Raw genomic sequence first — 27,899 nt, forward strand, 5'->3', positions numbered from 1 at the left:
CTGCAGCAATTATCTTGCGTTTTAGAAGGATGTACGTGAATGTTTATCTTTGCAAAAGTTTAAACACCTTCAAAGTCAAGAGCAAGTTTTGTGTTGTCAGAACTTAGCATGTAACACAGCACAGCAAACAAAACGGTAGAATGAAAGTCTGTTATTTTGCTTCTTCAACTATTCCTTAAGGAGATGGAGCCTTAATTATTTTGTATCCCCCATAGTACCTACCACAGTCCCGGGCACCTAGTCAACAGCCAGTACTGATTTACTTGCAGTTTCATGGCAAAAATTTCACTGAACAAAACACTTCTCCCTATCACCACATATACTCAAATAGGAACTAGGTATTAATCTGTCAAGGATGTTATAGAAGAGATTTCTATATTGGATGGGAACTTATATTAACTCACCTCTAAATTCTCCTCTAATTCTGAAATTCTATTTTTATTTTTTAGAGAAACTTAATTAGTGTGGGATTACAAACTTCAAAGAACAGAATAAACCGATATCATGGAAGTATCACCATTACTCAAGAACCAGTAAATGTTAATTTTTAAAACCCCCTGAAAGACTAACGTATACTAAAGAGTTAATGAATATAAAAAAACCCTCAAAAGTCCATTTGAAAACTGGTTGTTTAGAATGAAGAAACCATTTTCCCACAAAACAACATGGAGGTTTTTAGACTCTTAGGGAAGCTCATAAAATCCAATCCCTGGGTAGAAGGTCAAGTATTAATATTGCTTTGGAACTTAATCACTGCTCATAATATGGTTTACTTTGGGATGCTGGCAGTATACTTCTCTGTACAACATCTGAATAAATGGGCAATTGTCTAGATAAGAAAAACCTGGTTTTCACCATGACAGTCAACTACAATTGTATTAAAAAACCACCACATATGCCAAACATAACAAATTTTCAGTCTGTAAAATATACTTCATTGGTCTCACTGGATTGACTCTATAACTTGCTCTGCTGAGGCGCCTCAATTTCTATAAATTTCTTTGCTCTAACAGCATGCTATTTTTTTCTATACAAATTTTGGCTCTAGTTTTCTAACACATGAAGCCACATAACCACCTATAAGTCAGGGTGTGTTGATCTCTTTCTAGCCCATTATTGCAAAACATCCTCAAAGGACTTTTCCCCCCCAAGTTTGTTGCTCAGACACAGAGCCAGTCTTACTTCTTTGTCACAGGGTTTATGCTAATTATTCTAAGGATCGTGCTCCCCAGTCTTATCCAGTTCTAGAAGGCTGTGGTTACTCTCTGATATTACTAAAGGAAAATTATTTGCTACTGGCTTCTTTTTCTACTTTTGGGGGAAGATCTGATTTTTATCACCTCCTTATTAATTACCCCACACAAAACTTTCCTCTGTCAGTTTTTGGTTCAGTTTTAAATTGCAAGTTCATATAATTGTTTTTATTATTATGACAGTCACTGAGTCCTTAGAGCTGCTGAAGCATATTAATGCATCCACTCAACACATTTCTTGAGTGCATGTCAAGTCTAAGACATGCAGGTGGGCAGCACAAAGATGAATTAGACACGCACCCTGCCTTTTAGCAACTTGAAGTCTTTTAGTAACTTGAAGTAGGCGTGATGAGATATGCTCTTGACATTTTCTGCCACACACTGTGGCTGAAGTGTCAACAAAGGGTCATGCTAATTGCTTTAGCAGTTCATAAGGTCCTAGCTTCCAAATGCTGTAGGATTAAATTCTTTGTCTTACGTCTGATGTCGGAGTCGACTTAAATCTGGAAGCGTCAACCTAAGACATGCTATTCGCAGGAGCACGGTGCTCCAAGGCATTAGTGGTAATGCTCACTTTAGGTTAATAGTGATGTCAAGCCTTATAAAGAGGATCCAAGCAAGAAAAACTGCAAGAGACCATACTCCCTGTTCTCTCTCTGTACCTGGAACACTGTCCTCCTCTGTTTCCTGTCTGGCATTTTCTTCCTCTAGATAACTACATACCTCCTTCTTTCAGTTCCTTTAATTCTGCTCAAATGGCACCTTTTCAGAGAGGACTTCCTTGACCACCCTATTTAGAGTAGGACACTTGTCACTCTCCTAACATGGCTTTACTTTTCACAATTCACTTATATCTAATGTTGCACTTTAAATTTTTCATTTTTTTTGCCAGGGACTTGTCATGTTTTATCACCACCTAACCTCACTGCTTGGCACTATTTATTATATGTAGAGAACAAAGGAACATTGTTTGCATGACACATGGATTCTTGAGCCATTCACTTTCTGGAAGGGCATCTCTAAGAAGAGAAAACTCACTACTTTGCATGACATTTTCAGAAAGTTCTTGACTTTTTGAGAGTCTGAGTTTGTACTCAGCCCAAATCGTCTTTCCTAAAACTTCTGCTATTGGTTCTATTTGGTGTTCTAGGACACACGGAATGGTTTAAGCCATTTCAACTTTCCACAAAGCAGCCCTTCAGGTGTCTGCTGTCTATTCTCATGTTCCCTTCAATCTTCTCAACTTTAGGCTCAGTGTAGTTCCATCAGGCCTCAGACAGGGGCCGTGGGTTCCTCTCTTGTACTGGTCACAGTCTCTGAAGTTATGGTGTGAAACACCCACAAATGAGTATAGTTATCTCTGTGATTCAAAGGTCTCAGCTCCTTCCCACGGCTGTTGGATGCTCACTGTACCTTAGCACATGGCAAAACATGTCTCATCTACTCTTCCTTGCTCACTCACCCCTTCATTCCGCAGGATGGGTTCTGGTGAGCACTCACACCTGCCTGTTACTGCTCTCGGTCATGGGGATATAGGATAAATATGACAGATGAGGCATGGTCTTATGGAATTTATGTTACTAGGCAGTTCTTCCAAGTAGATTTTTGCTTTTGAAACAAAAGGATGATAAATCTTAGAGTTAGTGATTCTTCTATTTGTAAAACTTGGAGTTAAGAAATTTCCAGCTTATGAAATCCAATAGAAATATTTGTACAGAGACTTAGAAGTTTATAACTGAAAGAAAGAAAAAGGATGAGATTTAAATGGAGCACCTGACTCATATTCTATAAAGAACATTTGAATAAATTAGTTTATATAGTTGGGGTGGGCTGAATGTGTGTGTGCGTGTGCACGTGTATGCATGCGTATGTGTGTGTGTGTGTGTGTGTGTGTGTGTGTGTTAGGGAGAGGGGAACCTCAAGGGCAGAGGCTTGAATTACCCATATTCTTCAGTGCACAGTATATTATCAGTTCACACAAAGCCCCTTTCTTCCTCCCTCCTCTCTCCCCTCCTCTTCCCCCTCCATCTCTTTCTTTATTCCTCTGTGCCATTCTAGTCCCCCCCCCCCCAAGTGAGCACTTGTCATATAAATTTTGGTATAAGTTTATCAAATTTCTCAAAAAATCAAGCTGGAATTTTATTAATATTGCTTTTATTTCATAAAATAATTCATGGGGACTGGACCTCTTTGTAATATAAATTCTGTGCTAAGGGCACATATTATCTTCCCCTTAATTAAAATTGTCTCTTATGTCATTTACTAGACATTTTAAAGTTTTCTGTGAAGTTACCGTGTATCCTTTGTTAGCTTAATTCCTACATACATGATAGGTTTGGTGCTATTTTGAATGGTATCTTATTTTTTTGTTAAATCTTCTAGTTGGGAGTGTTTTATTACATATTTTAAAAAGTGAGCACAAAACAATAATACTGGGTAATTTTTTTTTAACTATACAAAGGCTAAATGTTCCCAAACAGAAATTTTAAATATAACAAAAATGTAAGAGTTTATAAAGAAAACATTACCACAGAGGGAGAAGGCACAGCAAGCACTCTTTATATTAAACAGAGGACTCCAGATATAAACTAGAAATTTCCTAGCCTTACAATTAAAATGCCGTCCCAGTGCTAGCCAAGTCTTTTGATCTCAGGGCCCCTGTGTGGCTGAGATGACCCACATGTCATCAGTGTGGTGTCCTCAGTGAAATGGAAGAAGGGGACTTGAAGAGGAACCAAGTGAGGGCAGGGGAGGGCTAGTCGGTGTTTGGCTGGGAGGATTAGAGGACTGGGGAGGGTCTCCAAGTTCAGGACCCTGATTAGAAATACAAGATCATGCCCTCCATATCAGAGCAAACCTACTCAACAGAGACCTTTAAACATAGGTCTTGGTGAATTACAATCCAGGCTCAACAACAGAGACTAAATCTCCTTTGCTTCTTATAGGAAGAAAAAAAACCCCACAAAAAATCCTAAAGCCTATCAGTGCTGTGCTATTGAGGGAAAAGGTGTATTATTAAACAATCAATAGGCAACACGATCATAACAATCAATAATAGTGAGATAAAGGGAAATGTTCCTCCTTCACTGACTGGCATTGGATGGCATTAGACGATCTAAGAAAAGCATTTAGATTCATACCCCATGTTAAACCCAAGAGGATGAGGTGAAAGGCACTCATATATTATTCTGGTGGCCAGGGATTCACTGCATATTCAGTTGTCAAGGTGAAAGATGACAAGAGTCATGTTCTAGGGAAGATCAAAAGTATCAGTCTGAATAAACCACCATAACAAGGAAGTCCTAACTAAGGCATATTTTTGTTACTTAGATGTGACAGGGACTTTGAAATAGTGCTTCTCTTACAGGACCCACTACCATCTTACAGAGATGGGAAAGGGTGCTCTTTAAAATTATTTTTGCCACCAAATGATTTCTGTTTATATTCCCCAAAGACTCAGAGCAGAATGATGACATGAGGGTACACAGAAACTTCATAAAACATGATCTTAGATGAGGGTTTCATTTCAAGCCTACCCATTAGTACCATCTGCTCTTTCACCAGGACTCTGAATTTCACCAAACACAACAGGCTAAGTAAGAATTTCTGAGTCTCCATTTTTAAATTCAAATTTGACAAAAGAAAAAGATCAACTAGAAATCCAGACAGTATGGGACAGAGAATGGGGGAAGGAGACAGAAGCCAGAACTCAGGGCACATTATCAAAGTGAACTCTTTTAAAATCATTCTGGAGTCTACAATTTTTACCACCCGTACTTTCCTGGGAACTGCCTGTGAGCATTTTCACCTGAAGGCCATTGTCGTGCAACTGACATGGACGGCTGTAACTCAGAGAGGCGGAACTTACCTTCAATATGTACCAAAAAATTAAGGTGGGACTCAATTCCCACCAATAAGCCAGATGTCCCAAACTCTTCTCCAGTGTAACTCTGCTGGCCGGACTGCTCCTGGGGATTGGGTTAAGTCCCCGAGGATTTTTTTGTAGGTGCTTTCAAGTCATTGAAATCATTCTCTTGGCTTTTTTTTCTTTCCTAATTCAGAAAGCAGGAAATATCTTTCTTGTATAACAGTCACAAAGCAGTCCCCTTGGGCTTCCAGGGGGCTTGTTTCTTCCAGTTCCTGTTTCTGGTTTCTAACTACTAACTCTATATTTGGAACAGCCTGCCTGGGGGCTGTTTTGGATTTGGTCATAATAAGATAACCTGGAGTCACTGAGCAGAGATCTAAAGCAATCTTATTTTTCCAGGAAGCAATGTGTTGACCTTTCAGGATTTGTTCCATTTTATTGAGTGTGTTGAGTTTTTGAATAGCGTTGTTTACAGCAAAAAGTTGGGTGTTTACACTACTGGTCCTTAAGGGTGTATGACTATACAGGAATAGGATATGCACAGTCTCCCGGTTCACAATGAGTTTACATTTGCTTCTTATGTGGACGGATGTAATCTAAGGAATGCTCTTTATACATTCTCTTATTCCATGGCAGCCTTGAAAATAGCTACTTGCTTGGAAATGGACAAATATTTGTCAGAAGAGTAAGACCAGAGTGTTGACGACAATCCTTTTACATCAGGGCAAAAAAGAATGAACACTGATAACAACTTATTGATAGATAACAACTTCTTCCTTTCCCCAGTAGTTTCAAAATGCATAGTGTTAAACCTATATGAACACAATATTATAGGAATAAACAGATAATCAACTTGCCACTGGACAAAGCCATTTGAAGAGTCAAAGAGACTCTTACCACCACTGAGCACTCTTGTAACCCTACCTTTGATTTTTTGCTTTGTCATGTTTTTGAACCATAAGAGTAACTTGTTTTGTAAATAAGATCGGAAAGAATTATCACACTTTCATTTTACAAAGGGAAACCCAAGGCATAAAAACACATTTTATGATAAGATTTTATGATTATTTAAATTATTGCCTTGGGAATGGGAAATTTGAGCTTCACAGAGAACCTTTTGTTTATGAAGTTATCAGTCATCAAGTCAATTTCAGAGGATTATGATATCAGAACTAAAATAAGAGTGCAAATTCTCCCCCTAAAGAATATTACTTTCATGTGTAATATGGATATATGAGATGGTTTTACTTTAATTTATACCATATTTTATTTCTTGTTTCTTTAACGTTTACTATAGGTTAAAAGTTATTCTTTCTTATAGTAGGTGTACAGTGAATCATCTTTTAGAAAATCTAAGATGTAATTCAGGAAATTCCTTCTTTTTCTAACTTTCTATTTTCCCTTTTGGTCATTTTGCCCTTGTTTTTATACTTAAGATCCTGTTTCACAAGCCAAAATTTGGCCATATGATCTGTGCAGTTGTAATGCTTCCATACCATTCCAGAGCAGTGTGCGCAGCGTTCGTGAAAGACCCATTCTGGAGAATCAACAGCAGTTTGGAAAATCCACTGTATCCCTCTTGGCTTTGGGACAAGTCACCTAACCTTTCAGATAAAAATTCTCATCTGAAAAATGGGACTAATTTACTTTTACAGTTTCATTCTGGGAGCTAAAATACATGCAGATTCTAGAACAGGTTCCCTTATCACGGTTACTCAATGCAGATGCGATTAGCATTGGAGATACGACAATTCCTCTGCTATGCAGGAATGTCCCACCCACCGTGAGACGCCCTCTATAACGCCATTGATACTCATCAATGAGGGCTTTGTGAAATGATCATACTAAATCTTTTGTTTGTGCTGATTTTTCCTTCCACTCCTTTAAATATGTGTATATATATATATATATATATATATATATATATATATGTATGTATATGTATATATATACACACACACACACACACATACACACACATATATATGTGTGTATATATATATACATTAATACACATATACCCACATATGTACATATGTGTGTATATATACATATATATTAGTTTTGTATATTTATTCATTGAGACTGAGTTCAATTTTCATTTCCTCAAGTTCCTAACTTCCAGCAGCTGATATGACACCATGTTTAATGCTCTTGAAGTCTATCACCATTGAGGTGCTTACATGCTGAGTGGCATTGCTTATGGATTTCTATGGTCTTTTGACTACTAGCAATCTGAGGTCAGGGGCTGTATTATATTTCTCTTTCAGTGTCTAGCACTCTACACAATGCCTGACATATTGTGGGTACTTGGGGATGTTGTTGAATCAAATGGTCCACCTCCTACGAATTCTGAGACTGGTAACCTTCATATTCTGACACAATCTTCCTTTGAGGCATTTCACATTGTTTAGAGCCTTGACTTCTCAGACTATACTTCCCTTATCTAGATAACTGGGGTCCGTTTTCTTCTAAAGACTATGAGAATGAAACAGGCCTGTGTGTGAAGGGACCAGGTTAGGTCAGTATCTGATATGCGGTGATGCTGGGTGGGGTGCTAGGTGGGGAGTTCCAAGAGCTACAGCACAGCGGAAAGATGCAACAGGGCTGTGTTCCAGGAACAGGATTCTGACCATGACACAGGAACAGGTGCTCCAGTTGTGCTTGAACTCACTTGTCCCTTCTGAACTTGCTATGGGTGCACTTCTTAAAGGATGTTCACTGTAGATATTTTCATCGGTTCTTGCTCTTGTTTTCATTTTGTTCCAGGTTAACTACTAGTTTTTATGGATAGTCTGTGTGGTTTCTCTTTTCTGCATTTCATCCTGCCATGGGATATGCCAACAAGAGAAACGATTCCAGGCCCTGCCATGGTAATAAAGTAAAACAGACACAGAGTCCTCCTGCTGATCTATGTCACCTCCCTCTGTGACTTCCCAAACTGGCCATTCTAAATATTTGCCCTTCTCCTCAAGGACCCTACTCCAGGCCTCCTTTCTTGCCACATCCTATGGCCTCCCGCACCCTCACAAGCTCTCTCCAGATGTGTTGCTTTCTACCTCACAGAAGCTATTAGGTGCAAACTCTCATCTTTCTGTGCCTCGCCCCTGCCCCTCCAACCAAATGCATCTGTAGCCATCATTCCCATTGTGGTGGAAGATGCCCCCTCCCCCCAAATCAAGGGTTGTCCTGCCACTGGATCCTGGATCCATCACCTCCTCCTCTGTGAAGATGACCATCCTTCACTTACCCTGAGCTCCTTCCTGAGTCTTCTATCCAACATCTGACTTAACAGGTCTACTTGGATATCTAACATATAACTCAAACTTATGCTCAAAAACAAACTTTTTCCAGTTGTTCAGGTCTAAAAATTTTAGTCATGATTTTTTTCCCCTCATAAATCACATTCAATCTTTCAGCAAATCTTACAGCTTTTCCTTAAAAATATATCCAGAACCACTGCTTCAATCCTGGTGCAAGCCATCTGATTCACGTCTTGCCTGGATTTTATTGCACTAGCCTTCTTCTTCTTCTTTTTAATGATTTTTAAAATTTTTATTATTATTTTTTTATTTTTTTATTTTTTAGAGAGAGAGCATGTGAGTGAGGGAGAGGGGCAGAGGGAGAGAGAGAATTGTTTTTCAATGTTTATTTATTTTTGAGAGAGAGAGAGGTAGAGAGGGATGGGCAGAGAGAGATGGAGACACAGAATCCAAAACAGGCTCCAGGCTCTGAGCTGTCAGCATGGAGCCTGATGTGAAGCTCGAACTCATGAACAGTGAGATCACGACCTGAGCTGCAGACCAAGGCTCAACCGACTGAGCCACCACGCGCCCGAGAGACAGAATCCTAAGCAGGTTCCACACACAGTGCAGAGCCTGACATGGGGCTCAATCCGATGACCCCTGGCTCATGACCAAAGCCGAAATCAAGAGTTGGAGGTTCAACTGACTGAGCCACCCAGGTGCCCCTGCACTAGCCTTCTGAAATTAGCCTTCTAAACCTCCCTGCTTCTATCCTTGCCCCCTCTACTGTATTCTTAACAACTAGAGTGGTCTTGTTGAAATACAAGTTAGATAATGACACTCCTCTGCCTGAACCTCAAAACATGTTCCATCTCACTCAGAGCAAGGCCCAAACCTTTACAGGGACCTACAAAGCCCTGTGTGATCTGCAACTATTGCCTCTCAGGCCTTATTCTTCTACTCTGTGCCTAGCTCACTCTGCTGTAGCCCACTGGCCTGGCTTTCTTCAGCATGCCAGGGACATCCCTGCTTCAGGCTTATAACATCACCAGGGTTCCTTCTAGGTTTATCTCAACATTCGGACTTTAAGATTATCCTAACACTCATCTGGTACCAGAATCACTTAGAACGATCCAGGATTAAAGTCACAGCTTGCCAGCAATGTGGCATCAGGCTTTCTATCTTTGGAGGAACCTTCTTAACTGTCTGTGTCGGATCCACACCCTGCCCAGGACCTCGTCTCTCCCCAGGCCCTTCCTCTCCAGATCATCTCAGGCACAAGGAAAAGAGATTCACTGGACATGGGGGTCTGCATTTACCCTGGCTTAAAAGGCTTACTATGCTCCAAAGAGACTAATCTCTGGTGTAACTCAATAGACACACTTTCTGTGTGTCAAGGGACATGCCCTATTATAGGTGTCACCACAATCACAGAAGTCCGGTGGTGTGGCTTCCTACCAGGCATTTATCATTCTTCCAGTCCAGATGCAGTTGACCAAACAGTAGTCATTTATATCACAAGCAACGTTGCCTAGTAACACAGCTAACATTCTACTTTTATCAGGTCTCCAGGGAAACAGAGCTAGAAAGCTGAAGAAGTCAAATGTCAAGTTCTCCTGAAGAAGGGCAAGGAGTCTGTGAACACTCTGTCCATGTGTCTTTTGCTTTTGCTGTTCCCTCTGCCGGGGAGGCTCCTCCCTGGACATCTGCGTGGTCTGCTCCCACACTTCCTTCATCAGAAGTCACCTCCCCAGTGAAGGCTTCCTACGTGAGAATTGCAACTCCTAATATCACCTGCTGGCACCGTCCACGTATGCTGTATTTTCTTTTTCATTGTCCTTATTACCTTCTAATATATATAATTTATGAGCTGGTTTTGCCTATTTTGTTTTCCCATGGAATTTAAAGTCTATATGGCTGGGGTATTTGTCTTTTTTCTCCTGCACTGATAATTCTTAGCACCTAGGACAGTGCCTGGAACACAGTAGGTTCTTCAACACTACTTGTTTTATTTATAAACGAATGTATGTCTTTTCTGTCTTTCAAATTCTGAATTTTCACTGGTATCCTTTTTTGGGGGGTAGAGAGAGGCCAAATGTTTTCAGCCTACAAATACAAAGGGGCATGGTGTTAGAGATTAACACGCAGGCCAAACTGCCTGGGTCTCAGTAAAGGTTTTGCCACTCACCTTGGAGGTTTCCCTAATCTCTCAGTGCCTTTGTGGTCTCTCTGTAAGTGGGGATAATAATAGCACCGATATCTCACTGTTGCCATGAGGATGAAATGAGTTAAAATATGTGTCAAGTATTCAGAAGAGTACCTGTCACTTAGGAAGCATTATGTGTTAACCATTATTAAAATCAAATTTTAAAAGGCCTTTGTTTCCACTCTGCACCACTTCTAGATATTTCCCTTTCTTCCAAGTTTTTCTTCCTCTCTTGAGAGGAACCGACGCCAGTCTTTAATTTCCATTCACTTTTCCAACCACTCAAACTATGATTTCGAACGACCCGGGTGCTACTTGTTTCTCCTTAGTCCGTGAGTGAGTTGTAGGCCTGCCATCGTTGACCACACGTGTCTTGCCACTCCCTCCTGGGTTCCACCTCTCCGTACGGCTGCCCCTTCTCAGTCTCCCTCAAAGGCACCCCTTTTTTTTGCTCACACTTTGGTATTCCTGACGTCATCTCTCTCTCCACATTCTCCCTGGTGACTCCATTCACAGGCATGGCTTCAACTCTCACGCTGATGACACCCAGTGAGTGCCAGCCCTACTGACAGTTTCCCAAAGGTGTCATGTTCTTCCTCACACCCATGACTTCAAGCTTTCTGTCTCCTTCCTGGCATCTTTTTCTACCCCTGGCTCCGTCTCCCTTAATACAGTTGGTTCTCCAAGTTTTAATACAACCATCACCTTTTCTCTCATTCCCAAGCCATGGGCCCCTCCTCTGCACTCTCTTAGTGCTTTATGGATGCCCCTATCATAGTAGAACACTTGATGGCCAGTTTATTTAGTTTTATACAAATATATATACATATATGAAAGTGCAGTGAATATGTTTTGGGCTCCCTTCCATGACTACAAACACCATACACAAGTGGAGCAGGACAACTAGTATTTACATGGCTGAAAATCATACCACCAGCTCTTTTTAAAGGTTTCAACAGCTTAGTGTCTTGCTCTGGCTCCCATTTTGATGTGAGTCTAGGCACCTACCTGCAGAGTACATCCAAACACACCGATCATCAGCATAGCTACCGAAAGGTAGTCGGTAAACACATCCCACCATGGTTTCAGCACACGGAAGGCAGGCTGCTGCTCAGAGAACTGCCGGAATTCTGTCACCGGAATCATGTTTCTGAGAAAGGAAAGGCTGTGAATTAATTTCTCTTCACGTACAACACACCGCATTAACAGCATTTGAGAGACATTAACAGCTGCTTCAACCCATGAGAAGCAGTGACCTGAATTAGTCCAGGAGTTATCAAGGCACCTTGGTGTTTTATGAAGCCATTGAATAACGCCACTGGTAGAGGAAATAAGCCCCACACGGAAATGGCAAATACTTGACTATTATCCCATAAGTGGGTTGCCTTTGGCTCCGCATGGCCAGAAAGACCATGGCCAGAGCAGACCATTATTTCCTGGACCCTCCCTTCCCCTAAACAAAACATGAAGATGCCAGAGAGAATAGAGCCCAGCCTTTGAAATGCTTCTGTTATTTATCTTCGCATCCTGGGTTGCTGCTTTAAACTATTTTCAATGTAATCTCAGCATTGGTTTGTGTTAATTATTTACTAGTCTCTATTTGTAAAGCATTTACTTGCCCCCTGGGAAGGTAGACTGCTTTGCCACCTGGCCCTGGTCTTGTAAGATGGAAGGACCTCATTGGCTGTGGTTGTGGTTGTGGTTGTGGTAGGGGGAGGGGATGGTTTGCAAAGGACTTCACTTTTTCTTGCTTCCCATTTTTTGTCCCCGTGCTTTGTAAAACATTCCTTTCTTTTCTTTTCTTTTTTTTTTTTTTTTTTTTTTTTTTTTTACTGTTTATTTATTTCTGAGAGAGAGAGAGCACGAGTAGGGAGGGACAGAGAGAGGGAGAGAGAGAATCCCAAGCAGGCTCTGCGATGTTAGCACAGAGCCCCATGTGGGGCTTGATCTCACGAACCTACAAGATCATGACCTGAGCCGAAATCAAGAGTCAGACGTTCAACCAACTGAGCCACCCAGGCATCCTGTGCCTGTGCTTTTGACTTGATTTCTTTTTCTCTATTTTCTGTATTCTGCATATTTCACCGTGAACCTCACATTTATCCTGATTTTCTGCTCTGAGAAATGAGTTGTCCTTGGAAACGCCTATCTCTATCTCAACGACAGAAGATAAATGAGTAGGATGCAACTGAGGCTCCAGGAAAAAGGAGAAAGAGACACATCCTTCTTAGACTGTATTGTCCTTTCTCATGGCTCAGTCCCACTGCCTTTCCTATGGTCCGGGACTTGAAGTTCATCAGCCTGCTACGTGAGAAGGAATGTTCTGTTCTTATGGCAATAAGGGCAGCCAGTGTGGGACAAAAAGAAAATTTCTCTCCCTTTTGCCACCTTTGGATCCAAGAATCTAGCTCTCTGCACCTGTCCTTATTACTCAGTCCTAATTACAGAGCAAGAGCAAGGCTGCGTTTTGCTGCTTATTCTCCCAAGCCTTGTTTATTTTGTGGATCTTCCCTTCCCTCATACTGAATTGAGGGCTGTACAATAAACAGCCCAAAGCCAAGCCAAGCCTCCTCTTTGAGTTCACAGGTGGTTATCTTTGGAAACGATTTTAATTATCCATTCTGTCTTGTTGCTTTAGCTGACTTCCTAAAGCGGCAATCTGTCTTCCTTCTAGGCTTATTCCTTAACACAGTGTTGAAAATTTCAACTGCCTGCTGCCACTCTCATGTGTGACCTGCCTACTTGACATCCGTGCAGCATTTGACACGATTTTCTCATTTTATCAAAACACGACTTCCCTAACTTCATTCTGTTACTACCACTAGGCTGCAAGCTTCTTGAAGGAAGAACCTATATGCTATGCACGTGTGTTCTCAAAACATATGTTGCAGGCAAGCCATACAAGCTAAATTAAGAACTTTTCAGATTCCTAGTGTCCTTGACATTTCAGACTAGTTCATATTTCCTAACACTTCATGACCGCTTTGCTTCCCAGTGAGTCATTACAACCTCACTGCCCCAAGTGTTTCCTACTCACGGTTGGGCCAGTGACAGTCACAGAGGCTCTAACTCATTTTAACTTCCGAGTTCTGCTTCCAAAGCAGGCTCTGCGATGTTAGCACAGAGCCCCATGTGGGGCTTGATCTCACAAACACACAAGATCATGACCTGAGCCAAAATCAAGAGTCAGACGCTCAACCGACTGAGCCACATTGTCTCATTCCATTTTGCATTCCCATCACTGACCACAGCACCTGGCAAACAGGAGCAGGGCCTGAACAACTGCTGTTGAGTAAGTGAATGACTGAATTCAGATGCTTGTTCATGGAGCTCTGCTCACCCAAATGAGATTGGAGGTGACCCCAGCCAGCTGCAGTGACAGTGCTAACAAGGGCAGTATACCTGTGTGCTAGTCCACATTCTTTGACAGATTTGGTGGTTGTTTCCTTCATGGTGAGTTCCTGTACACCTTTGAAGGAACTGGGCTTATTCTTTGAAGTGAGGACCAATCTCAGGAATAAAATGCACCGATGTAAAGCAGTGGCTTTCAAATGTTTTGATCTCAGGTCACTTTCACCCTTTAAAATGTAGAAGGACCTCAAGGAGCATTTTTTTAAATTTATTTTTTATTTTTTTATTTTTTTAATGTTTATTTATTTTTGAGACAGAGGGAGACAGAACATGAGTTGGGGAGGGGCATAGAGACAGGGAGACAAAGAATCTGAAACAGGCTCCGGGCTCTGAGCTGTCAGCACAGAGCCCGACGCGGGGCTCGAACCCACGAACTGTGAGATCATGACCTGAGCCGAAGTCAGACGCTCAACCGACTGAGCCATCCAGGCGCCCCAGGGAGCATTTTTTTATGTGGATCACACCACTTAATATTTACTGTATTAGAAATTTAAACCAAGAAAGTTTAAATATATATACTAAGTTAAAAATAAACCCATTACATGTTGATTATAACTAGTCTCCAAAACAGTAACAAAAAAAAAAGAGAGAGAGAGAGAGAGAGAAGCATGGCTTTCCACTTTTGCAAATCTCTTTAACATTTGGCTTAATGGAAGATAGCTAGATTATCGTATCTGCTTCTGCATTCTGTCTGTTGCAATGTTATTTTGATCGAAATTTATGAATCCAATAGATAGGCAGTTGGAAAATAGAGTATCTTAACAGCCTTTTCATATAATTGTGGATATTAACTTTTGATATCAAACTGACCTAGTTAGTTGCAATATGGAATCTGAAAACTATATCAACAAACTTTTCAAACTTCATGATATGCTGGTATTTGGTTATCTGGAAAATATTGGATTGCTGAGTTATGCAGATCTTCCAAATGTTGACAAATTATGTAAAAAAAAAAATCACATTCATTAATATCATTACTGCTTTCATGAGAAAAGTTTTAAGGAATGGGATTTTTTCCAAAATTCTAATCACCACCTGAAAGTTTGAAGTTTGTGGTAGCAAATGGTATCAGATGTTTTCCTTAAAGCATTAGGCTCACTTCATTCATTTCGAGAAAATATCTTCCACAGGCTAAAGTCTGAGTAATCAGTTGTTTTATTCAAGTAAAAGTGACATAATACGATAAAGGAGCTAACTCAACTTTCAACTCAAATGAGGACTTTTCCTTGAGACAACTGCTGTACTGTGGAATGTACCAGAAATGCTTTATATATTCTTCTCCTTCATCATACAGCACATTAATACAGTGTGTAGCTAAGGCTTATGAGTTATTTAAATAATTTTAATGCATCAATGAGGAGACTAAATAAAACTGGCATTTAAGTTGTAAGTGTATGCTAATGAAGAATGTAATCACCACAGCACAGTCTGATACCTCTATCTTGGTTCGTGCTAAGGTGCATTACCCACCACTGCTTTGGCACCATAAGCGAAAAAGGCAAAAATAAAAAATAAAAAAATAAAAATAAATCTGAGCATGACAAAATAGTTTTGACCTTGTGGACTCCCGGTTTAGGCCACCAGGGTTCCATCAACCACACTTTGAGAAGCACTGAGGTAGAGGCTCACTGTTCTTTCATCTACAGCTCTTGTTGAGAAAGCAAAGCATAGGCACTCAGAAAAGGCCATGTTCTCTGAGTCCTTGGCTACATTGCCTTCACAGGCATTAGTCTTTTTAATGTGGAAAATAAAGACAAACTAAGGAATCTAAGAAACTTAAATAGTATGTACTGCCTCCCCATACTGGCACAACCTAACTAAGATGGGTTTTTAGAGAAGCTGCCGGCCAAGATGACACAGCCCTTTTGTTAGAGCTCTTAACACACTTCACTGCTTTTGGGTAAGTGTATGTATGTGTCCATGTTTATGGCCATGCCATATATGCGTGTACACACATACTCCACATGAATGTACATACACAGATCTACCCTACAACACAGAGACTTTATTATTTTAACATATCACAGGGCTCATCCTTGTAATTATTTTTGACACAACAAAAGGGTGGGGATAAAGAAGGTGATTAAACAACTCCAAAAACTAAAGAGAGAGCAGATGGACCTTGTGCTTGCTGATTGAAAACAAAAATTTATTTTGTATTCTTCTTTCAAAAATTTCAGCAGCTCTGAAGACCTGCATTATCAGTGGCTACCCTGGATTTCTCTTTCATTACTATTGTAGCTTCCAATGGATTTGTTACCATTTCAAGAGTTACTGTTTCAAGCTCAGGGAGTCACCACTGAATCAACTGCTTGGGTTTAAATATAGTCTTTTCCCCTAGAGATCAATCAGCATAATTTTATTTCTATTTAACTTTTTTCTATTTTGGAATTTTGTCCAATTTTGATTTCCAACTTATTATGTAAGAGCTTAGTTTACCTAATTAAAAAATGCCTTTGGAAATATGGCATTGCATTTCAATCATGAGATTCTGGAGTCCTAATTAAAATTATATAAATTCTACATTATGTTATAGAGCTGCCTCTGTGCCCTTTTGCAGAAATCCACGTGCATTTCCTTTATTAGAAATATTTATTTCCGAAAGTCATTTTAATGGCTTTATAAAATTTACTTCTCAGAAGATCATATGATATAATCCTCTGGTAAAGAATATTGGTAAAGTTAGTTGCAAACCCAGAGTTTCTTTCTTTCATTTATTTGGCTCTTCCTGAACAATCTGTCCTCCTCCCTCTCAGGAGAGTTTTATTATTTTCTCCAGAATTAATTACACAGAACAAATTCTGCTCTATTAACCCTTGGCTCTAAGAATATGAAACCTACTCTATTTGATTCAAACCTGATTGCTAACACTGCTCTCCAATGCCTATCAGTTGGATACAGTCAACATTTGCTTTGTTCCACAGTTTTTTGGCAGTTGGAAAATGGCATTACCTTTAGACAGACATCATTCAAGGGAACAAGAGCCAATTCCAAATTACAGTAATGTGGGAGTGAACCATTACAAAAATGAATTTAAAAGTTCAATAATTCCTGGGGCGCCTGGGTGGCTCAGTCGGTTGAGTGTCTGACTTCAGCTCAGGTCATGATCTCATAGTTCATGAGTTCAAGCCCTGCATCGGGCTCTGTGCTGACAGCTCAGAGCCTGGAGCCTGCTTCAGATTCTGTGTTTCCTCTCTCTTTCCCTTCCCCACTCATGCTCTGTCTCTGTCTCTCAAAAATGAATAAATGTTAAAAAAAAGTTAAAAAAAATAAAAGTTCAATAACTTCTGAGCACATGCAATATGGATTCTACAGAGAAGAAATCCACATATATGCTTCATCTATGTTGCTAAACCTATCTAATGGCCAATGCTCAGGCCTCACCTATTTGCTCTACGAGCATATAAGCAGCATGGGCATAATCTAACCATCCTTTACTTGACTTTCAAGATGCCATAGCTGTTAGGTTTTCCTCCTCCTTCCCTGGCTGTTCCTTCTTTAACCCTTTTGCTGTTTCTTCCTCTTCTCCTTGACCTCTGACTTTGGAGTGCTCAGGGCTTAGTCTTTGGACCTCTTCTCTTCCCAAAGTCATTCATCCTCTGGCGATCACATCTAGTCACAGTACTTTAGTTTTTTTCAATTTTTTAAATGTTTACTTTATTTTTGAGAGAGAGAGACAGAACATGAGTGGGGAAGGGGCAGAGAGAGAGCAGGAGACACAGAATCCGAAGCAGGCTCCAGGCTCTGAGCTGTCAGCACAGAGCCCAATGTGGGGCTCGAACCCACGAACTGTGAGATCATGACCTGAGCTAAAGTTGGACACTTAACTGATGGAGCCACACAAGGTGCCCCTAGTCACACTGCTTTAAACAGCATCCAAACTAAACACAAGTTCAAACCTGAATCCAGACTCATGGACCCAACTGTCTACTTGACATCTCCATCTGGATATTCACCAGACACATTAAATGCAGTATGTCCCAAACCAGCTCCAGGTCCCTTCCCTTATTCTTATTTTCCCCAACCCCACACAGCCCTATTTTTCTTGTAACTTTCCTATCTCTAGGAAATATGGCAACTCCATTTTTCCAGTTGCTTAGGCCAAAAACCTTGGAGTGATCCTTGATTCTTCTTTGTCTCTTATATCCTACATCCAATCTACCAAAACATATTGTGCTCCTTTATGGTCTGTCTCCTACCAGAATATGTTTCATGAGGGCAGGTACTTTCTTTTCAGTTCTACTCTATACATTGACGTATCTCAACTATTTAGAAAATAATGCTTGACATATAGTAGGCACTCAGTATTTGCTGAGTAAATAGTGGATACATGGTAATTTTAATGAATAAAGGGAAGTACAATTGCCTTTAGCTTTAGAAATAATCATTGTAAAGGCAAAGGGTGTCTCTGGATAATGCTATGGGAGGAAGATCCCATGGTGCAAGGCCAGGACATCAGCTGGTGTCCTGAGGCTACTGTGGAAAAGGAGTGCAAGTGAGGAAGAGCACAGAAATACTTTGATTTATTTAGGGATTCTTCTCAGCTGTACCCAAAGGTTCCATAAATCAAAATAAAGTCCTCAAGATATGCTCAAAACATCAATCATCAAAATAAAACAAACTGCTTTTCTTCTAGCAGTGCAAAGATGGAAATAAAAAATGAGAAAATGCCAAATTTTCCAATTCCTAAAAATGATACCCTTCTCTCTTGGGAGAACGTGACTCTAGATTGTATTTTATTCTGTAGTTGTGGCACACATGACAAAATATCTCTAGAAAAGTCCACCAAACAAGATCATAATTACATGGTTCTATAGAAATATATCTAATTAAAAGGAAGTAAGAAATGAGTTATAAAATTTTAGAACGTGAATGGCACTTCAGAGGTCATCTCACCCATAACTCTCATTTTAAGAGTGAAAAACTTGAGTTGACAGATTAGGTGACTCATGCCCAAGGAACACGGCCAAGGGCGAGCCATGACTTCTAACCAAACCTTACCCCATACAGCTCCTAGTTAAAACTACATCATGATGACTCAAATGCAAAACAATTAAAATATACTAGGAAACAAACAGTTTAAGCAGAAGTTCTCCTGTATTCAACTTCTCTTTTCATATCCCTATTTGATAGCAGGAAATTTCTCAAAACCTATTATTAATACATTTAAATGATTCTTGAACTCTACTGCCCTTACAGCCCCATAAAGCAAGAACTTTGCAGTCAGAAGGAATTGAAAGAGGCAAGTGAAACTTGGAACCCAGTGGATACTTCTGTATTATTAACTCCTTGCATATTTCCACAATGTCATACATTAAATTAATGGCCCAATCACATTATTCCAAAAATATTCAAATTAAGCTTGCCCTTTTTTCTAAGGGTGGTAGTGGTGGTGGGAAGCAAAAATTACTCCTACCTAGCAATTCTCATTCTTAAAGAGAAGATATCATATCTTCTCTTCCTCATTATACCTTTCACATATTAAAGAAAAATCCCTTTAATCATTGTACTTCAGGCCATACATCTCAAGGACTTTGCTTCACATGATAGTTCCACAGTTACCTATACTGTAGCCAGAAGCTTTTGAATCCACTAAAAATTTAGTATATATGATGATCAACAGCGGATTTTTTTTCTCTCACAAGCACAGATTACCTTCATTTACTTATGCACTTGCTGTACAATAATGAAAGTGTAAAATATGTCAGGTCCTGTGCTAGGGGAATGCAAGTGAACAAAACAGAGGACTAGGTACCTGCCTTCACCCACATGGACTCTCATGGGAGAATGTGTATTAAAGAAATTACTATAAAAGCATGAATTGTAATTGATCTGCTTTGTAAATGTGACTGATTAGTGTTCCCCGTGCCAGTGGTGCATTTAAAGAGGTTATTTCTATTTCACTGAAGCTGGAGTGTATATCTTGTTTATCTGTGTGTCTTCTAGAAAACAACACAATGCCTTAGAGTGGACCCTCAATTCCTATTTGGTAAATCAAACCAGGCCCCCATATACCAGCATACTCAAAGATACACACACCCATTCAAGCATTTTGTAGTAAAGACCAAATTCTTTCTTCTATTATTATCCTGTTATAAAGTTTGACATTGCAATAAATGACTATTATTACCATTAACTATTCACATTATAAATAGTGATTATTCAAAGAACATGCACTATGAAGAGAGTGAGAAGAAGAAAAGAGTCAGGAATAATTTATAATTTCAAAGTTAAGGATCATTGAAATTTTAATGCACAATGTTCTGTCACTGGTGCTAAAGAGGATGTGTCGATCGATAATGATTTCTTAGGTTTAGCTTGTATCCAATGGCCAACTTTTGTGACTCCCTTATCAGAGCATTGCTCTATTAAGAAACAAGAGACAGAAAACAGATCCAAACATAATAGTCTTGTTTATGATATAATGGTTTGGAATAGTGCCCTCCTAAATCTTAGTGAGATCTCAAAAGAAGGCTTTGCTTTCTTTGGGATTTTCTGTCCAAGAGCTTCAGCTTCATCTATATGACACTAATAATAATTTAAGGTTTATTATGTGCATTTCAAGTAAATTTGGATTCAGAAACATTTTCTAAAATGAGACTAACTTGTGATCTAACAGTCTCAAAAAGCGATCATAAAGGATATCAAGGCCTTACTCATCTCTGTCATTCAGAATTTACTAAAAGTCTCTCCGAGAAACATGGCTCCAGCTCCCTGCATCCCACTGGCATTCTTGGTCACCTCTGTTTCATGTCGTTTCTCTCTCCCTTAAACCAGAAACAGTCTTGCAGGAGGCACACTGTACATGTCAGCCTCCACCCCTTCCCTGACAGGATTCTAAACCCTTGAGAAGACTGTGTGTTTCCCCTCCAACTCTTGATATCATTTATATGTGATTGAGAAAAGATTTCAGTTCATCTTATCAGTCCTGACATCCAAAAACTAAGCCTAGGATTCAACTGAGCAAATCCATAATGACTGTTTTGAAGACTATCTTCTTCCTTCAATGGACAAAAACAAATTTATCTCCAGTCCAGTTTTACCCTGAGCCAAGAAAGCGCAATGGTTCTAAGCAGCAGAAGCACCATGAACATATGGTGCAGGTCAGAGAGTCCAGACAAAATGCATGTAGGATCAGTGGTAGGTCTACCTGGAAGGCAACTTTCTTTCTAACAAAAGGAAAGCAAGGAGAGGATGGTGAAGAAGACAGGATGGCTCCTGCCCTTCAGAACATTAAAACTGAAGGTTCCTACTTAGTTTTCACTTTTTGGAGTTTAAAGTAGTCTGAAAAGGCAGAGGCCATCTTCCATTTCATATTGTTAGCTCCAGGCCCCAAAATGCTCCATAGTTTTGAGTTAAATTCTTAGCAATCCTATGGGGGAAAGTTGCCTTGTCTGTTCCAATAGGCAGTTTGGCAGTTTTACAAATACTTTTCATAAACATAGATTGATACTTTTATTTTTTTATTTTTTCAATATATGAAATTTATTGTCAAATTGGTTTCCATACAACACCCAGTGCTCATCCCAAAAGGTGCCCTCCTCAATACCCATCACCCACCCTCTCCTCCCTCCCACCCCCCCATCAACCCTCAGTCTGTTCTCAGTTTTTAAGAGTCTCTTATGCTTTGGCTCTCTCCCACTCTAACCTCTTTTTTTTTTTTTTTCTTCCCCTCCCCCATGGGTTTCTGTTAAGTTTCTCAGGATCCACATAAGAGTGAAAACATATGGTATCTGTCTTTCTCTGTATGGCTTATTTCACTTAGCATCACACTCTCCAGTTCCATCCACGTTGCTACAAAGGGCTATATTTCATTCTTTCTCATTGCCACGTAGTATTCCATTGTGTATATAAACCACAATTTCTTTATCCATTCATCAGTTGATGGACATTTAGGCTCTTTCCATAATTTGGCTATTGTTGAGAGTGCTGCTATAAATATTGGGGTACAAGTGCCCCTATGCATCAGTACTCCTGTATCCCTTGGGTAAATTCCTAGCAGTGCTATTGCTGGGTCATAGGGTAGGTTTATTTTTAATTTTTTGAGGAACCTCCACACTGTTTTGCAGAGCGGCTGCACCAATTTGCATTCCCACCAACAGTGCAAGAGGGTTCCCGTTTCTCCACATCCTCTTCAGCATCCATAGTCTCTTGATTTGTTCATATTGGCCACTCTGACTGGCGTGAGGTGATATCTGAGTGTGGTTTTGATTTGTATTTCCCTGATGAGGAGCGACGTTGAGCATCTTTTCACGTGCCTATTGGCCATCCGGATGTCTTCTTTAGAGAGATTGATACTTTTAAAAACAGTCAGCAAAAGTGCAACAGGCAGCTGAAAAACTTATTATGAAAACTTTCCCGCTAAGCTTGCTTGCTTTTTCTTCTTTTTTCTTTTCTTTTCTTCCTCCCTTCCTTCCTCTCTTTCTTTTCTTTTCTTTTCTTTCTTTCTTTCTTTCTTTCTTTCTTTCTTTCTTTCTTTCTTTCTTTCTTTCCTTCCTTCCTTCCTTCCTTCCTTCCTTCCTTCCTTCCTTCCTTTCCTTCCTTCCTTCCTTCCTTCCTTCCTTCCTTCCTTCCTTCCTTCCTTTCTTTCTTTCTTTCTTTCTTTCTTTCTTTCTTTCTTTCTTTCTTTCCTCTTTCTTTCATGGTAAGATTTAAAAGTTCCAGCTATGTTAAATCTAACAACTAGGAAACAAAGTAACACTGCTCAGGAAACAAAAGATTGGGACTTAAAGTGAGAGACTGAAAGACTAATAGATTTGTAGTATGAATATTTTTATGGCCTTTTTTATTAAGCTCATCTTTGCAAGAATCTACCATTTAAAATCTCTCTTTTTAAAAAATGTTTATTTATTTAGAGAGACAGCATAAGGGAGCAGCAGAAAGGGAGGGAGGGAAAGAGAGAGAATCCCAAGCAGACTCCATGCTAATGTGGGGCTCAAACTCATGAACCATGAGATCATGACCTGAGCTGAAATCAAGAGTTGGACACTTAACTGAATGAGCCACCAAGGCACCCCTAAAATTTCTCTTTTAAGAGAAGATTTTACAACAGTAAAAAAAACATTAACTGTTAATCCTCTTAGGGGCTTTTCAAAAAGGTTGTTTTGAAAAAGTCAGCTCTTGGTTTGTCTTTCCTGTTGGATGTGCTCAGTAAAATCCACGATGGAATGAAATCCAGGCCCTCCAGCCTCCAGGAAGAAACGATTCTACATAAAGAAATTAACAACCACTATACTTTTGTCAGAATATTAAAATGGATGTGAATACACCTAAAATTTGAATATTAGATTTTTGTTCATCCAACCAATAAATATTTAATGCAAGGCTTTTTGCCTATAGGAAAAATATTTGTTGGGTTTGGCTCTAAATTTAACATATTGATTTAATGGCCTATCTTTTCCAAGTTAGACATTATAGGACTTCCCTCTTTCAACTCTTATTTTCTCATAGCAAAGCTAAATAAAATGATATTCAATACTAGAGGCTCACATTTTAGAAACTGAAGGAGGGAATAAAAGTTTCTTTATATGAAGGCTCTAGGAGAACATGGTCAAAGGCTACTTGCCTCTCGGACCTAGAATGTGCCAAAAATTTAAATGAAAGAAATGCTTGGAAAATATGAATCAACTTGTTAAAGTACATCTGTTTCTGAAGATAATAGTCTTTAGTTAAAAAATGAAAACAAAAAACTACCCCCCACACACTACCAGAAAGAAATAGTGAAATGAGGTGGTATACATTGCATGATTGCAAAGGTCAAGTGATCTGTGTGGCTCTCGAAAAGTCACTATGAAGAAGATTCAAGCAATAGCAGGGCCTTGTGGTGTTAATCCTAAAGCTGGAATGTTCTTCCAACCCCCCTTGCTTTGCAGATTCCTATGCATCCTGCAGACCTCGGCTCTAGCACCACGAGCCAACCCTGATCTCCCTGACTGGGTCAAATCCAGCCCGCAGGCTCTTGGAGCACCCTGGACTCCTGTCATAGACTCCATTTTCCACTCATTTGCATGGTTCTTGGATTAATGTTGGTCTCTATTGTTTTCCCATCACCTAACAGTCTTCGGCATGTCATAGGTGCTCAGTATAGAGTCATCAAATAAATGAATAATTAAAAAGAAAGTTATAATACCAGTCTAAGTGTGAAACCTAGACTTATTCATTTGAATACTTTGTCAGCAAAAAGAAAATGGTGGTGTGGGAGCGGGGGGGTGGGAGGAATAGAACCCATTAGCCAACTTGGAATAAGACCCAAAGCAGTGCCCTCTTTGTAGACAAACTATAGTATTTTGAAAATCGTTTGCTTGCAGTTGCTAATTTTAGAAAGAAAGATGGCTTGGGGCCAAGGAAGTCTTCCTGAGAAAACTATCTCAAAGACATTGAGAGCCCTGCCAAATGTGTTTTCAAAAATGGCAGAAAGACCTAGAAAACAAGACCCTGAAGCCCCACAATCTGTCAACTTGCAGGGTGCCATTTAGTTACCTAAAGTTGCTTGGCAGTTTCATCAGCAGGATGAAAAGGTGGACTAGGGATGCTTGGAAGGAATAAAATTAGTTCAGTGGTTGTTGAATTGGGAGGTTTTATGTAGTGATCACCAACATTAAAAAAATGAGAAGTTGTGTAGAAAGGTCACAGAAATTTACCTAAAACCTTAGATTTAGTTGGAAAGAGCAAGGAAGAAACAAGAAAAAACTTACATTTAAAAGTCAAACATTTCAAAGCTGACAGACCGTCAGAATTTCTGAAGTAGGGGCGCCTGGGTGGGTCAGTTGGTTGAGTGTCCAACTTTGGCTCAGGTTGTGGTCTCACAGTCCATGAGTTTGAGCCCTGTGTTGGGCTGTGTGCTGACAGCTCAGAGCCTGGAGCCTGCTTCAGGTTCTGTGTTTCCCTCTCTCTCTCTGCCCCTACCCTGTTCGTTTGCTGTCTCTCTCACAAAAAAAAAAAAAAAAAAAAGTTCTGAAGTAAAGTGGGACTTAGAAATGGGTGGATGATCTTTTAGGTGGCTCAGGTCCAGGGGAAAATCAAGGTTTATGGAACAACAACTATGGGGATTTGTTTGTTTTTGTTCCTTCTGTAATGTTTGATCCTATTTTCAGATGACCCCTGTTAAAAACTTAACAGACTAATGTTTTAGGAACCTCATAAATGGCTACATAGACATAAATTTAAATTGTTTGGGCAAAAACAAAATAAATATCCATTTCAACAAAGAAACAGAAATTGGTGGAAAGATAGGTTGGTTCATTTCTATGCCAGTCCTTAGATACAAACAGAGTCTGTGTTGGGATACTTGTAGTCAAAGAGGTAGAATTTGGGGAAGTGAGGTGGAAAAAGCCATACCATTGTGATTCGTCCTTGGTCTTTCCCCTCTAGAAACTGACAGAGGGATAAATTATCATTGGAGATACCTACTTCAGAAGCACAGTTTCTCAAGGCTGGATGTAGTATCTTTGAAAGCTTTAAATCCCTAGCACCTATCACAGTGCCTGGCAGCTTTATTCATTCTTTCTGCAAGTCCTAGAGTAGCTTTAAACTGCGAAGTACTGGGGCGCCTGGGTGGCTCGGTCAGTTAAGCATCCAACTTCGGCTCGGGTCATGATCTCATGGCTTGAGCCTCACGTCGGGCTCTGTGCTGACAGCTCACAGCCTAGAGTCTGCTTTGGATTCTGTGTTTCCTTCTCTCTGCTTCTCCCCAGCTCATGCTCTCTCTCTCCCTCTCAAAAATAAGTAAACTGCAAGGTATTGAGCTCACTGATGTGGACATACCAGTGAGTAAGCCAGATACAACCCCTGTCCTTATGAATCTTACATTATGGTGGAGAGACAGACAGAAGTAATGACATACAACCGCTTCATCGCAGTTGTGATAGTCTGATGACGTGGACGTTTAGGACACTGATATTTACTGAGGTACCTGAGCCACTGGGGGCTTGGGAAGTGGTGCCTGCACAGAAAGATGAAGTACAGGTAGGGACAGTCATCTAGGTAAAGTTGGAGGCCAGGGCCAGAACATTTCAGGTACAACGTAAGGTCTATAATATGACGGCTCTTTGTTCCCACTTTAAGGTGTATCATTTTGCCTTCCATCACTCACCAGAAATGATTTGTTTCTGTTTATTTTGAATCAGGTTAGAGCTGATATTTTCTGTGTCTGAAGACACAGGGTAAGGGTCTGAGCTGGTCCAGATTCTGAGGCCAAGTGGGCAACTGAAATGCCAAAAGGCACCAAGACTCACCAAGTCTTTTTCTAAAGTGTACATAAAAATTCACCCAAAGCAACCTTTTTGTAGAGGAAGGTAGACCTTCTCAGCTTCACCTTGTACCTTGCTGCTGAACTGCTTTCTAAACACATGAACCAACCCACCACTGGATCTCTTGAATCATCCCCCACACAATGCCTTCACTCTCTTGTTAACTGTCTAACGATGCCCCAAAGTTCTGGCTGGGTAGGCTATGTTCGGTATTGAATTCACCAAATTCTCACCACAAATAGCAAACATTCTTCTAGAATCTCAGTAGGCCAGTCATGACCAGTGAGGGGGCTGCTGAGTAACTTCCTGGAACTGAGCACAGGTGGCAAGCATGAAAACCTAGGGCTGCTCTTGTCTCCTGCACCTGTCCAAACATGTGCCAGCCTGCAGTGTAGTCACCTCACTCAAAATCCATCTAAGCTAAGCGTGCACTCTACCACTGGGCTACACCCCCTCCCTTCAAAATCCATCTAGAATTCCCCCTCAGGAGCTGACTTCCAAGTTACACACAAGAAATTCAGTCTTTGGTCAGAGGATAGTCTCCTATGGTCTACTTATTTCCTCCTTTTCTTCTTTCCCTTGAATATATCCTCCTCCTTTCCTTTTCTTTCTTCCCCCTCCCCTTGATCTCTCTTCCTTCCCTCCCTCTTTCAACATTTGCTATCCAACTGTTATGTGTCAAGAACTAGGGATAAAAAACAAAAAGAAGCTATAGTCAAATGTGTGGGCAACAGATCTGTTAAACAAGGAGATTCAAAATACGGTATCTTTCCTCTTTGCTCCTCAGCTTTTTGTATGATTTCAAACCCAAATGGCTTGTGAGCCAGACCAGCACTGGGAATGATGCATGCCAACTAGCCATTTAACTCGGGCATGTACTTTGCCAAGAGGCTTTCCAGACGACAGATATAAAACCAAACAGGAGATTGCCCTGGGATGAGGTAAAAATGAAAACAGAAATAAACAGGTGCCTTAACTTTCACAATCTGAAGTTAGAAACAGAATAGATTGGGACAGATTTTTTTGATGAATCCCTTGCTATACCAACTCTTACAACTTGCTACTCAAAACCTAAGACCCAAATAAATTTGGATAAGAGATACTATTTGTTCAATATTTTCATCCACCATGTCTTTTAAAAATTGAGATATAATTGACATATAACATTGTATTAGTTTTAGGTGTATAACATGATTTGATATATGTGTCTATATTGTGAAATGATTGTCCAAGGAAGTTTAGTTAATATCTACTAACCACATGCAGTTACACTTTTTTTCTTGTGATGAGGACTTTTAAGATCTATTCTTTTAGCAAGTTTAAAATATACAATACAGTATTGTTAACTATAGTTGCCATGCTGTACATTACATCCCCAGGACTTAATTATTTTATAACTGGAAGTTTGACTCCCTTCACACATTTTGGCCACCCCTGCCTCTGATAACCACCCATCTCTTCTCTGTATCTACAAGTTTTGTTTTGTTTTAGATTCCACATGTAAGTGAGATCACACAGTATTTGTGTTGCTCTGTCTCACTTAGTTCACTAGCATAATGCTCCAAGGTCCATGCACGTTGTTGCAAATAGCAGGATTTCCTTCTTTTTATGGAAAAATAATATTCCATTGTATGCATATATGCACCACATTTGCTTTATCCACTGATC

General features: G+C 40.0%; 1 protein-coding gene across 1 annotated transcript in view; it reads right to left on the reverse strand.

Annotated features, from left to right (window-relative positions):
- Positions 1 to 27,899, reverse strand: part of LRRC8C (leucine rich repeat containing 8 VRAC subunit C) — an 82,140-nt gene that overhangs the window by 24,069 nt on the left and 30,172 nt on the right. The window contains exon 2 of the mRNA XM_058716650.1: positions 11,581 to 11,722. Within this exon, the coding sequence (XP_058572633.1) occupies positions 11,581 to 11,718 (138 nt within the window). The 5' untranslated portion in view covers positions 11,719 to 11,722. The remainder of the gene's footprint in view (positions 1 to 11,580; positions 11,723 to 27,899) is intronic.

The sequence above is a fragment of the Neofelis nebulosa genome, chromosome 2 (assembly GCF_028018385.1).
Source record: "Neofelis nebulosa isolate mNeoNeb1 chromosome 2, mNeoNeb1.pri, whole genome shotgun sequence".
NCBI lineage: Eukaryota > Metazoa > Chordata > Mammalia > Carnivora > Felidae > Neofelis > Neofelis nebulosa.